Consider the following 13,500-nt stretch of genomic DNA (forward strand, 5'->3'; position numbering starts at 1 on the left):
ATTTAGACACTAAGTTGCCTGATTTTTTAATGAATATATTGTTATATACATACCTACAAAATTTACATAGCTTATGTCATAACCACTAACAAACTGGTACATCACATGCAGAACAGCAGCAGTCTGCTCACAATGTTAAAATCCACCACCAACAAAAAACTCTACAGGACAAGGCTTTATTATACATAATCTGTACTGAAGTCATAAGCATCATCTTCCTCTTCAGTCATTTTATCCAAGACAAAAGATGGTGCAGACTGCTTATCTATATTGTAAAGAAAAGTGAGGTTAAAAAAAAAAGTAAAAGTAATTCTGTATCATACTTCTTTGTTGGAAGACCTTTCCACCCACTCACCTGCTTGAGACTTCTCAGGCAGTGCCTCACAGGCCTCTTCTGCAGGGGACATGTCTAAGCTCTCATCCTGTGGGAGAGAGAGAGAGAGTATTGGTAGCTCTTGCCTGCTCACTAATCCAAGTTAATTATGTACCCAGAAAAAAGTGTCTGGAAGTACACAGTAAAGGATGTACAAAATCAAGACTAATGATTAATCTTAAGTCATGAAATAGATACACTTTAATTTCTATTTCTGCCTTCAGCCCCTTTGCATTTGTTCTACATTATAACTCTAGAGAACTTACTTTAGCTTAAAAAGCTCATGCATGACATACTTACATCACCTTCTTCAACAATTCCCTGATCTGTCTTGACATCTTCATAGCTCTCCTCCTGCTCCTGCTTCTGTTTTTTCTGTTTTGGCAATTCTTCAGATATGTCCTGTTCCTCTATCACTCCATTTGTCAGACCCGATGACTGGAAGAGGATGCTACTGGCTAAATGAGGGCTCTTGATGGCTAGGAAAAGTAAGCATAGCCCACATAAACAGACAAGACCTTCACTGGCCTGGCAGCTGATGAAGATAGCAATTTAACACAAGCCATGCTTACCTTGTATGCTGTGTGCATTGTTCTTTTCCAGTTCTTCCAGATCAAAGCCCCATTTCATGTCTGTCACAATGCTCTCATTAAAATGTGGAGGAGGAGTCCAAGATGCAGGGGGATGGCAATAGTAAACTAAGAAAGCACTGATATTAAAAACAAAGTATGGTCAAAAATCAGTTCCTTTCTTCTATGTGATCATCCAAAAGCCAACAGAAAGAAGCCTTACCCTGTCCACTCAGACCACAGCACTCTGGCAGCCCTTTCTACATTTGGGCTTCCACCTTTTTGGTGCAGTCCTCTTCTCTGAGCAAATGAAGTAAAAAATTCCAGAGAATTCGTAAAGACTGGGACAGTAAATTTCAGTACTACCTTAAAAAAAGAGAAACAAAGCTCATTTATCTGATATAGATGAATGTTGTTTAAAAAAAAAAAAAAGCTTCCAATGAAAGACAGATGGAACTCAAGGGAAAGGGGATTCTTTTACCTGCTGGGCATCAGCCTGGGACAGGATGGCGCTGGCAGCTTCCAGTGGTTTTACTTCCTCAATACTTGCTGGACTTCTCAGAGCAAGTGCAGGAGCAGAGTTAAGTGGAGACACAATGAAACACGGACTGTCTATGATTGTGATTTGTTTGTCCAAGGGGACAAGCTGCATGCACCTGGAACAAGAAAGATGGTAACTGACGGGGCACTAGTTTTCCTGAAGGACAAGGGGGAGAACACGAAGCTCAGGGTTGGATTGAACAAACTCAGCACAGTCTGTCAGGTCCAGTTTATCATCATTTGCTTCATGTTTGTCTAAAACCATTAAAACACACTCCCGTTCTAAAGTGAAACACTATGACCTAAACACATGCTGCTTCATAAGTATTTCCCTTTTACCTGGCAGACTTCTATTCAGTCCAAGTTCAGGTTTGAACATCACTTCTTCTAAGGCAGCTTTCTCCTCTCTGAACCTATGTGCTCATCTTTCAAACTAGATTGTGGGCAGCTATTCTACTAGATCCATTCTTCCCCAAGCCTAACGGTGGCTGATTCCCCACCTTTCACTGAGTAGAAAAACTGAATAAACAGAAATACAATATTGTCTCCCTTAAAATAACCAAAATCATATTTGCTCATCTATAATGAAATGTCACAACAGTGGAACTCAGTTTACCTCGTGAGCCCCATGGATACACCAACACTGCATATCTGTTCTTGCTTTAAGCTATTGATGACACTGCTTTTCCCCACATTTGGGAAACCTACAAATGGGAAATCCACAGATTACAAAAGGCATTATATGCTAGTAATGATCAAATTTCCACTCTTTTTTAATGCCTGCCTGATTTTTATAGCAAGATCAGAGTTGGATCTGAGCGTCCTCACTTCAACACTAAGACCGCTCTTGGTATCATCATTTCTTGCACAAGTAATAAAAGGGCAGGAAAAGATTATTAATTCAAGTAATCAGAGTTCTTAGAAGCTAACATTACCTATAGTGCTGAGTTGCAGTTACTGAGCAAAGATAAAAAGTATGGTGAACTGAAACTCACCAATTACCCCAACGTGAATGGCTTTGCCAGAAGTTTTCTGAAAACCTTCAAGAAGCTTCCAAAGGCCTTCTTTTCCAACACAGGCTTCACTTTTGGACGGAGCAGCTTTCTTCTTTACCTTCACAAGTTAAAATCCAAAATGATTACTTTAACTACTTTGGACAACCCACCAGATAAAACCCAACCACTCTGGCTCCAAAGCTCATCTATTAAAACTGCCACATTCTATTGCCTTTCAGATTATTTCTGGATGAAATCAGAGTTGGATCTTATAAGTTTTCATTTTTTAATCAAGATTTTGTACACTCATCATGTTTCACCCATCTGAAAGAACCACATTTCCCAGCACTAAATTAAGGGTACCTTGATACGCTTCCTTTTGTCCTTAAGTTGTGTTGAGGCTTTGAACACCACTGTTGGCAATTCCTTCTTCAAATAACTTAGCCAGTTCTCCAAATTCTCCTTTGGTACCAAATCTGATAGGGATTAGGAATAAAATCCTGCTTATTTTGTTGAGATGAATTTGCAAAGTCTAGCAAGCTATGGCTATCATTCAGGTTTGCCTTTCCCCAGGTTTCAAAAAGTATCTGAACTGTAAGACTGGGAGACAGTCTGCACCCCAACATGCTTCTGTTTAACACAATTCAGTACATACACCTCTGTATTTCTTCAGTTCTCTGCATTGCTCACCTTTTCAAGATTAAGTCAACTTCTAGATTATTACTGTACTAACTTTAGGGCCATGCTTCCAGAATTATACTATCAGGTAGCAACCAAGTTTATTGACCCCCCCCACCCAGGAGTAATTTTAGATTCTATCCTTACTGTTTCACAGGTTTCTGTTCCTGGGTGTTCCTGTCCTTGCTGCTTAAACCCAGATACATAACCACGTATTTCACTTAAATGTTGCCACATACGGACATTGTGCAGGTATGGGGAATATGGCACTCTGGTATCATTTCCTATGTGAAATATACTGCACAGTAAGCCGAGTATAGAAAGTTTACACTCTTATTATTAGCCTAGCACTGTCTCTGGCAACAAGAGCTCATGTATATGCACTGGTTTCACTGAGGTCAGAGTTGGATCTTACGAGTCTTCACAGACAGTAAGACTGTTCACATGTTTTCCTCATACCTCATTAGTGCATATGGAACATAAAGAGCCTACCTTTTTCACCTACCTGATTTATTTAATACAAGTACCAGCTTTTTCTGTCCGCCCCTGATGATGGCTTCTTCTACCTGGGGACACCTGCAACCAAGAGGATCTCTGGCATCCAACACCTCTAGCACAACATCTGAGGCTTCAATCACCTGTCAAAGCAGACGCTGTCAGAACAGCATCACTCAGTCTGGCACCACCCTCCATGTAAGTACACTGGCTCTGTCTTTTCAACAGAGTGAGCTCAGAGGTGAATCTCATGTCTGTGTTCACCATTCCTTACATGACAGACACAGGTTTGTTCAGTGGCTTCCGATCAAAGTGGATCTCAAGAGTGGAAACACTCCCACTATCTAAATATGCAACCTCCCCATTCTGAATCATGTAGTTTGAAAGATCCTTATGGCCCTGCCAGGAGCTGCTGAGAAACACAGCCAGGGTCTCTTCACAGGAGGGAGTGAGCTCAGAAGAATAAGGTCTTGGGGATGGGGGTGCTACCCCAAGACACCCTTGACCCTGCTCATGTAGGTTTTGGCAGAGTATTTTAGAATCTTTTGTACTACTAGAGTAGTACTACTACTACTTTAAAAGCCACTGTATCAACGTGTTATTTTAACACCAAGTGCCAGTTCTGTAAATCATGCTTATGGGGATCTGTTCCCATGAAAAAAAATTAAAACTGTAAGAATATTTCTGGGGACTTCCCCGGGGGTCCAGTGGCTTTGACTCCCACTCCCAATGCAGGGGGCTCAGATTCAATCCCTGGTCAGGGAACCAGATACCATGTGCTACATCTAAGGATTCTGTGTGCTGCAACTAAGACCTGATGTGACCATATAATGGTCACAGGGACTATGGCCACCCCCCCCTTTTTTAATATTTCTTTCACCTAAATGTAACAGACCAAGCCAACTTGCTGGAGAATTCTTCCCGCTCAAGAGAACGCTACTTCCACTTCTATAAAGTTGGTGTCAGGAGAAAAGAAAGATGACTCTTAAGTCTTTTAAACTTCACAACCACTTTTAGACACTAACCTAGACTATGATACCTTTTTAAGTTCCTGGCAGTGCAGCATCTTCGGACTCTGTTTGCTTGTCTTGGCTTTCTTAGCTTTGCGTTGCCCTGATTCCTGGGGGATAAAGACAAGGGAAAGGATACAAAATTAGAAGGTCAGTAGACGTGACTCATTTCTACTTTTCATGACTGTAACCACTACTTCTCTTACAGGTTCTGTGTTAGATAGCTCAACATCAGGGTCAGTTTCAAGTTTTCTTTTCTTGTTCTGTTCCTTTTGCCTCTCAAGTTTCTGCTGCTGTTTCAGTTCTTCAAGCTGTGATCAAGCCACAAGATAAATGCATGAGCCAGTGACTTGCTGTTGTAACTTTACACACACCCACACACTTGTTGAAAGTGTGAGCTAATACATCTTACCTGCTGTTTCCTTAGCTCAGCTTCCCGAAGAAGAGCCTCCTTAAAAGGAGCACTGTTTGGAACTCCTGGGTCTTTCCTAGGCTTCTTTCGACCCCGTTTTTTAGCCTCTTTCCTCAACTTTCGATGGTGCTCTCGAACCTATCATAATGGTATTTCATCAGTTTACAGAAATAATAAAGAGAATTCCAGTGAGTAGCCAATGTGGCTGCAGTTTAAGTTATATCTGTAAAATAACCTAGAAACATAGAACTTTAACCATAAAACAGAACATGCATGTTTATGTATAAAACAGCAAGAAAATGTCACCAGGACTCTTTTTGCAGCAATTGCTACTATGGTGATCAAAATTTACAGACACGTCACTGAATTATTTCTGCTCCCTAAGAGCTTGCACCATATCGGACCTCCTGACCAGGTATATCTGACCTCTGTTCTAGTTAAACCTCCATTAGTGAAATCATACTAATGTTAACCCACATCTCTGGGGCCGGAAATCAATTTAGCCTCTTCCAGGCTTCCCTGGTAACTCAGTTGGTAAAGAATCCACTTGCTATGCAGGAGACCCGGGTTCGATTCCTGGATTGGGAAGATCCGCTGGAGAAGGGCTAGGCTACCCACTCCAGCATTCTTGGGCTTCCCTTGTGGCTCAGCTGGTAAAGAATCCGCCTGTAATGCGGGAGACGTGGGTTTGATCCCTGGGTTGGGAAGATCGCCTGGAGAAGGGAAAGGCTACCACTCCAGTATTCTGGCCTGGAGAATTCCACGGAGTATATAGTCCCTGACCTCGTAAAGAGTCGGGCACGACTGAGCAACTTTAAGTTTCATAACTCTTCCAAGACTTACCTTTTTTTGGATTTTATACCGCTTGTGGCAGGTCATGCGTTTACTTGCTTTCTTTAATTCTACAAAGCAACAGATCACAAAAGGATTAATTTATTGTTTTTCAAAATCGATTTTATCCACAAATGATCAGTTTGTTTAGCTTTTGATGACCGCGCTTTAGGTCACATCCATTTTTGCATTAACTGGCTCTGAAACATAATTTAATAATATTGTGGGGCGCGTGGTAAAAAATAATCACGGACCAGCCAAGTCCCAGAGTCTAACTTAACAGATTCGTTGTAGATCCAGCTTCCCTACTTCCACCTTCCTAAATTACACTGGGATCGTACACAGGAGCGTATAACCCCAGAACTGCCACTTCCTGTCAAACAGCACGAACCACAGAAGAAAATCTAACAGTGCGTGTTTTCAGACCTCACCAGAGCCAGACCGAACGAGGCCGCACAAGGGAAAACGCCAGGCCCGAAACCTGGCTCAGACACTGGGTCCTCATGACTCTCTGGCCTGATCTCCATCCTTGGGGCCCAGACTTTCTTTCTGCACACAAGACCGCGCGGCTCACGTGGGGCCTTCCAACCCTCGGTTCTAGGCGGGATCAGGGAGACAGAGCACCCTGGTCGGTTCGTCGACTATCAGACACAAACGCCCCCTCCACGCCCGCCCCCTGACCACACTCACTCGGCCGCTTCATAGTGGAAGCCGAAAGGCCTGCGCCCGAAGTTACACCAGCACTCACAGGTACAACGTGCCTCTGCACGCGCCACGTGCCAACTGAGGCCTCCGCCGAGCGTCACGCACTCACGCTGCTGCCGTAAAGCGCGCCGCCGCTGGTCCGTGCGCGCGCGCACGCAATGTCGTGCGGAGCCGGGTTCGCTCGACGGCCGCGGAACTGGTTTTGCGGCGGTACCGGGAGGGGTGAGGGCGGTGAGGGCGGCGGGTGCTGGAGCGACGGCAGCGGCCGCGGCCGGAGGAGCAATAGCAGCAGCCGTGGCTTCCACGGGGCGGGGCGCGGCTGTCGGCGGCCGGGGCTGCAGGCGGCGGAGCGGCTGGGTAAGGCCGGGCCCGGGGCGGGCGGGGCCGCTTCCTCTCGGCCGACTGCCGGGCCTTTGTGTGGGCCCGGGCGGGCGGGAGCAGCGGCGGAGGCCCCGCCCCGATGGTGGGGACGCGCCGGTCGGGCCGGGAGCGCGGGGCGGGGCCCGGCGGCGGGGCTTCGGGACAGGCCCGGCAGCCTCGCCGCACCTGCGGCCAGGGACAAAGGCGCGCCGCGGCCCGAAAACTCCCCGCGCCCCGCTTTCCCGCCCCCCGCGGCTGGCCGAGCTCCCGTCGCGGGCAGCTTCAAAGCTGTCAACGTTTCCCTTAGTTCCCCGTGCCGGTGACAGGTTGGGAAAGTCTTACATTTCCTCAGCAGTTAAGGGCTTCTTTTTTTTGTTGTCGTTTCTTGACGGTTCAGACACAAACTCTCCTAGTAAAAAAAATTTTTTTTAATACTTTCCGGATGACTGTTCGGACTGAGTGTTTTTTTTAAATCAGTGGGAGTTGTATTTGTCATGGAGGGCAGATATAATTTTTTCCGTGCAACACCACGAAGAATCGAGGTTTTAAAATTGTGTACATTTTTGGCTTTTAATATTTTCCATCTCAACAAAATTTTTTTATTGAAAAAGAAGCATAGTTTCGTTGTTATAGGGTAGATGTTGATGACTTAATGGTGAAGAAAGATAGGCAGAAATTAAGGAGGAATCCTGAAAAACAAATGACAAATACACGGTATATGGATATAGAAATTATTACTACGATTATAGGAACATATGTTGGAGTATAAAGCATTACTGTTAACTTGTTTTCCAGCAAATTATCCCTCCTCAGTGATTTCTAGGGTTTTTTTTTCCATTTAGTAGTGAGCTCTTTTCCCAAGTACAATTCAGAAGCAAAGTAGATTCAGTACAAAAGAGCAGTATAATTTCTGCTTTATCACTTGTTAACAGGTTTCCCATATTTTATGTCTAAAAATTGGAAGTTATTTTTTGAAAAAGTAAGTCAAATCAGTAACGGACATGTGTGGATAAATAGAAGGGTTTTGACCTCTTGGGCTTTGGGAGTGTCCAAAATACCTAAAGTATTAACGTTCTACCCAAACTCCTAAGATTAGTACATTGCTGTATCTGTGTGATAGGCTAGTTTCGAGGCTTCCAACATCATGTGTGAGAATGTTGACTCAGGAATATTCTCGAAGGCAAACACAGGCTGCAACATAATACATATAGTTTGTTCACACTTCAGTTTTTTAAAAAAGCAGCCAGGCATAGAACAAATACTGAAAGCTGAGAATGCTATCTGCCCACAGTACAGGAGACCCAGCCGGGTTGGATCCCTGGGTTGGGAAGATCTCCTGGAGAAGGGAATGGCAACCCCCTCCAGTAGTCTTGCCTGGAGAATTCCGTGCACAGAGGAGCCTGGCGGGCTACAGCCCATGGGGTCGGAAAGAGTCGAGCATGACTGAATGACTAACACACAGCATTATAAGTGATTTTTTTCCCCCAAGATTACTGTGTTAAAGATAAATTACAGCACTAAGAATCACTGGAAATACAGGGGAATAGTAAAAGTCTGTAAACTGTCAGAATACACCATTTGGCTATACTGAGTAATTTTTTCCCAGTTGCACATTGTAAAGTTATTGTTTACTGTCCACTGTAATTTATCATTGGTTGTTAGGTTTTGGACATGTGACTGTAATCAATGCCATTTAAAAAGTTGTAACTAAGCTTCAGAATCTATTCCTTTTCTCTTTATAGAAAAATAATTGCTGAATGGCTGCTCACAGGCCTTTTAAACTACACAAACTTTTTAATATTTTACTTAAGTGCACTTTTACTACATTTGTTAAATAGATTAGTTGATCACTGAAACTGTGCTATAAGTCAGGCGACAAAAATGGGTAAATTGCTTTTCTTGTGCACAAGGGAGAATGAAATCCTAGAGTTAAGTTTTAACTTAACGTTTTTATTGCACTTTGATATTTCAGGGGCTTCCCTTGTGACATTTCAAAGTGATTTCATGTACATTCATTGTCAAAACAGTCCAAGGGAGATATGTACACTTTGCATGTGTGCTCACTCAGTCGTGTCTGACTCTTCGACCCCATGAACTGTAGCCTGGGAGGTTCTCCTGTCCATGGGATTATCCTGGCAAGAATACTGGAGTGGGTTGCCATTTCTTTCTGTAGGGGATTCTGACCCAGGAATCGAACCTGCAGCTCCTGCATCGGCAGGTGAATTCTTTACCACTGAGCCCTGATATATACACTACTATTTTCATTTTAGAAATGAAGAAACAGATCTGAGAGGTTGTGACCCAACATCAAACAGATCATTAAAGAAGGAAGACCCGTGTCTTATTAGTCTTCACTTCTGAGCTCAGGTCTTGTTGCTCCTCCCACCCACCTAGCCACATTGCTTTTCTTGCCAGACTTTCAAAGTACATGTTAAAATGTGTTCTTTGAATGATGATATATTTGAAAATTATACTTAAGTTGAATCTTTTGTTGTTATCAAAGTAAATTAATGATTGGAGTAATTTTGGACAATATATGGTCTAGACTATAATCAGTCCTGAATATTCATTGGAAGAACTGAGGCTGAAACTGAAACTCCAATACTTTGGCCACCTAATGCGAAGAACTGTGTCACTAGAAAAGACTCTTAGGCTGGGAAAGATTGACGGTGGGAGGAGAAGGGGACGACAGAGGATGAGATGGTTGGATGGCATCACCGATTCGATGGACATGAGTTTGAATAAGCTCTGGGAGTTGGTGATGGACGGGGAAGCCTGGGGTGCTGAAGTCCATGGGGCAGCAAAGAGTTGAACACGACTGAGTGACTAAACTGAACTGATAACACACACAGTGAAGGAAATGGCAGCCCACTCCAGTATTCTTGCCTGATAAATTCCATGGACAGAGGAGCCTGGCGGGCTGTGGTCCATGGGGTCCCAGAGAGTTGGACACGACTGAGTGACTAACAGACACACAGCATACACCACGCCCTCTCCCCCCCAATGAGGTACATTTTTTGTTATTTGATTTTCAGTGAGTTATTTATAAAAGTAATTTTGACCTTCTGCCAATTGGTTGAAAGGCTTTAAAAGAAAAAAAAAAAACCTTTCTAAAGTTGTGTGTAGTATCTTTTCAATGCTGATAGGACTTTTGGAAAGAAATGTCTCTCTCTGGATTTTTTGGTGGGGAGGAGTTTACCAGACTGCTCACCATAAGCCATTCTTGGTTTGTTCCAGCTTGCTAACAGTTGGTGTCGCATGTGAACCTTTCACATGTGTTCATGCTCCATTCCAGCTGTGATTGAACTCTGCTCTTATTGACTAGGGGGCAGTTGGGCAGGCATGCTTCGTTCCTGGAATTGACAGTCATTCCATGTGAGTAAAGGGGAACCTCAGTGAGACATCTTTAAGCATGTGAAAAGCATTTGGTGTTACAATGGAAGGAATATCAGATACTGTTGGCACCTGAGCCTTTGCAGCAGTTTGGTTGGTGCAGAACTGATACACTTATTTTCTCCAGTTCTCTTCTTTCTTTCGCAGTTCTGCTTGAATGTTTTCTGTCTATTCGTAATCATTTTTACTCCTTTTGACCCTTCTTTTTATTTCCCCCTTCTCTGCCTTGTTCTTCTCTTTCAGTTTTGAATACATTAACATTGAATCAGCACTTCTAAAGCCCTGCTTTCTCCCAGTGGCTTCACTTGGCCTTCAGACATAATGAGGAGACTGGCTTTTCGAGGAGCTGGTTGTGCTCTGGTAAAGCTGGTAAATTACTGCATCATCTACATCCTTTCCCTTTTCTGTCCTTTGGCTTTTCCCTTCTACCTTTCTTAAATTTTGTTATCCTTTTCATAGAGTCCCACCTTTTGTTCATCAGATTCACTTGAGTCCTTGTCATAGATTGTTTATAAAAGCTTGGTCCTTAGTTTCTGCGTCTTACTCAACTTAGGCCAGTTTATCAGCCTTTTATGAAACAAATAAAAATAACAAAACTTGGCTGGCCTTGGCCTAAGTCCTTTGAAGCCTTAGCCAGTTGCAGCAAACTAATAGACTGTATAACAAACTAAGTCCTAGGGGAAGGAACCTCGTGATATTAGGCTCAGTTTTTAAACACCATGTGGGCTGTAGTTGAGGGGAAGAGGTTAGAGACTTCTTTTGTTTGTTAGTTGGCTGCCAGAATTTTTATTTTGTTGGTTTGTTTTGTTCCTGTTTGCGATTCCCTGCAAATCCCCAGTTTTTCTCTCCATATTACTGGCAACCCATTCTTTCAGCTGCTGGTGTCTGTTTCCTGAAATTGGATGTTGATAGGAGACCCTAGGATCAGTTTTTTCTTTTTTCTTTAAAGAAAGACCTTTGAAATCACAGTGTCCTATTTGATACTGTTGTTAAATTGTATAAGCATTGTAGGACTTTCTTGGGTATATATCCTTCCCCTCTCGATGTAGCAGGTCATTTCAGTGGTTGCATTTTTTATGTTATAGTCAAATATATATAAAGTTGTGTAAAGATTACTTAGCAGCCTGCCTAAAACTAGAGCAAATATTTACATGTTTCTGGGAGGCCAAGGAGGACCTAAAATCTCATTTTTGAGGTATTCTTCCAGATCTTCTGCTGAAATGTAAAGTTGTGAGCTCATGGGGTATACCTCATAGAACTGAAAAGGTTAGTCTGAATTGACAGAAAAATTTCCAAATGGAGTTTTGCTACTTTAGTTAGCATAGGCATGGCAAGTTGAGTGTTTTCTCGGTTATGTCTTGTGAAGCTTTCTTTACTGAATGGAGAAAATTCATTTTCAGTGTGTTAATTTTAGGGTACATCTGAAATGCTAGAAGGTTAGTCCTCTATCCCCCTACTCTTTTGTCACAGGGTCTGCTTCTGCAGGTCTCCCCCCCCACACACATCCTGGCCTTCCTAGAAAGTGGTCATAATCGTAAGGAACTCTGGGGAAAACAGATGAGGCTGCTTACTCCAGAGCTGACCTCCTTAGGGTCTCTGACCCTGAGGCAGTACACCAGCACACCATTATATGTGGGTGTACTGTTTTATGTGGATTTTCAAACTCCATTCCAGGGTAAATTGGAGGCCAGAAGTGGTTGTCATTCAAAATTGGTAAATACAGATGAGTATACTTTTGCTGAATTTGTCCCGTCCAGTGGAAAGTGTAGCATTCTGATAAGTGAAGGAGCTAAAGCAGGGTCTAGGACTTGCATTGAAAAAGCATAGTTAAGCTTCTTTGCAACAGTGAACATATCTGAAGCTTGGTAGCAGGTGGCCAGCTGAGGGCTTGGTGGCAGAGCATAAATTTCAATTTTAGAACATGGCTAATTCTTTCTTATAGAAGAAGTTGGATTCCATGGGTTCCAAGAGAAGAAGAGCTACCTCCCCTTCCAGTAGTGTCAGTGGGGACTTTGATGACGGGCACCATTCTGTGTCTACACCAGGCCCAAGCAGGAAAAGGAGGAGACTTTCCAGTCTTCCAACTGTAGACCCTGTAAGTAACTTGAATCACAGTTTCTGCCTTCTGCACGATTCGCTACCCTTCCTGTAATGATAAGCTGTTAAGATGCAAGGCCTTTAAGCTTCTTTTTCCTCTGGCTTGATCTTCTTAATCTTTCTTTCACGAAAATATTTAGCCAAAAGCCTTACAGTAATAGTATAATTTAATATTATGGAATAATAAAGAATATTATTTTGTCATATAGTCACTAGAGTAACTGTGCTTGTCCTGTGCCAAGCTCTCTTGTGATGGTTGGAATATAACCATGTGTAAGGTGAGCTAGTTTTTCACATGAAACTTAGAGGCTAGTGTTGGGGAAGCAGAATGTAGACGGATGAGCACATAAATAAAAAGGTAGCCTCCGTTAGTGATGAATGCTAAGAAGAAAAGTTTGGATGATCCAGGCTGTTTTGGCCATGTCTTCAGGAAAGGGTTCTTTATGATCAGAAGGCACCAGCCCTGCAGAGCACTGGAGAGGAATGTTCCAGACCGAGGAGCTGGCTCAGGAACGGGTTTGATGTGTTGTGATTACAGAGAGGGTCAAGAGGGAGAAGGAAACTGGCAGAGTCTGCCCAGCCAGAGTTTACCCTGCATACTCTGTGGGCAGTGTTAGGAATTTAGATTTTATTCTCTGGCTGCTAAGAAGCCCCTCTGTTGGATGCTTTTTAAGCAAGGGTGATATAAACTGATTTGGTTTCAAAGAAAAGAAAAATCACTAGTACCATATTCTGATGAAAGATTTAATCATTTAAATAATCTTAAATAAGGAGACATAATGTCAGCATATTTCAGATTTGGGTTCCCATGTGGGAATTTGGGGATTCATCCTTTCTCCTGGCTTTTTTTTTTTTTTTTAATAATCCTAATGCCTACCATAACTTTCTGATCAATTTTCTGGTGATTTTTCTCCTTTTCCTATGTGTAGATTGCTGTGTGCCATGAACTCTACAACACCATCCGAGACTATAAGGATGAGCAGGGGAGGCTCCTCTGTGAGCTCTTCATTAGGGCACCAAAACGAAGGTGAGTGGGAGGAGT

At 43.0% G+C, this 13,500-nt stretch overlaps 2 protein-coding genes across 15 annotated transcripts in view; one reads left to right on the forward strand and one right to left on the reverse strand.

Moving 5' to 3' along the window:
- On the reverse strand, positions 13 to 6,699 carry GNL3 (G protein nucleolar 3). Its single transcript, XM_005695869.3, has 15 exons — positions 6,594 to 6,699; positions 5,916 to 5,974; positions 5,073 to 5,210; positions 4,867 to 4,971; positions 4,690 to 4,770; positions 3,661 to 3,793; positions 2,841 to 2,953; positions 2,478 to 2,595; positions 2,099 to 2,186; positions 1,424 to 1,598; positions 1,166 to 1,308; positions 946 to 1,082; positions 674 to 852; positions 356 to 422; positions 13 to 265 (listed from the first exon to the last, which is right to left on the reverse strand). Exons 1-15 carry the CDS (start codon positions 6,604 to 6,606, stop codon positions 180 to 182), a joined length of 1,635 nt encoding a protein of 544 aa, XP_005695926.2. The 5' UTR covers positions 6,607 to 6,699; the 3' UTR covers positions 13 to 179.
- PBRM1 (polybromo 1) overlaps positions 6,850 to 13,500 on the forward strand; it is a 101,934-nt gene continuing 95,283 nt past the window's right edge. For 9 of the 14 annotated variants that reach the window (XM_018066709.1, XM_018066716.1, XM_018066717.1 and 6 more), the window contains exons 1-4: positions 6,932 to 6,965; positions 10,605 to 10,730; positions 12,304 to 12,456; positions 13,388 to 13,485. In XM_018066709.1, coding sequence (XP_017922198.1) covers positions 10,683 to 10,730; positions 12,304 to 12,456; positions 13,388 to 13,485 — 299 coding nt within the window. In that variant the 5' untranslated portion in view covers positions 6,932 to 6,965; positions 10,605 to 10,682. Of the gene's footprint in view, positions 6,966 to 10,205; positions 10,344 to 10,604; positions 10,731 to 12,303; positions 12,457 to 13,387; positions 13,486 to 13,500 lie in introns of all 14 variants that reach the window. The other 5 variants (XM_018066712.1, XM_018066722.1, XM_018066714.1 and 2 more) reach the window with 4 other exon arrangements.

Source organism: Capra hircus, chromosome 22 (genome assembly GCF_001704415.2).
Source record: "Capra hircus breed San Clemente chromosome 22, ASM170441v1, whole genome shotgun sequence".
NCBI lineage: Eukaryota > Metazoa > Chordata > Mammalia > Artiodactyla > Bovidae > Capra > Capra hircus.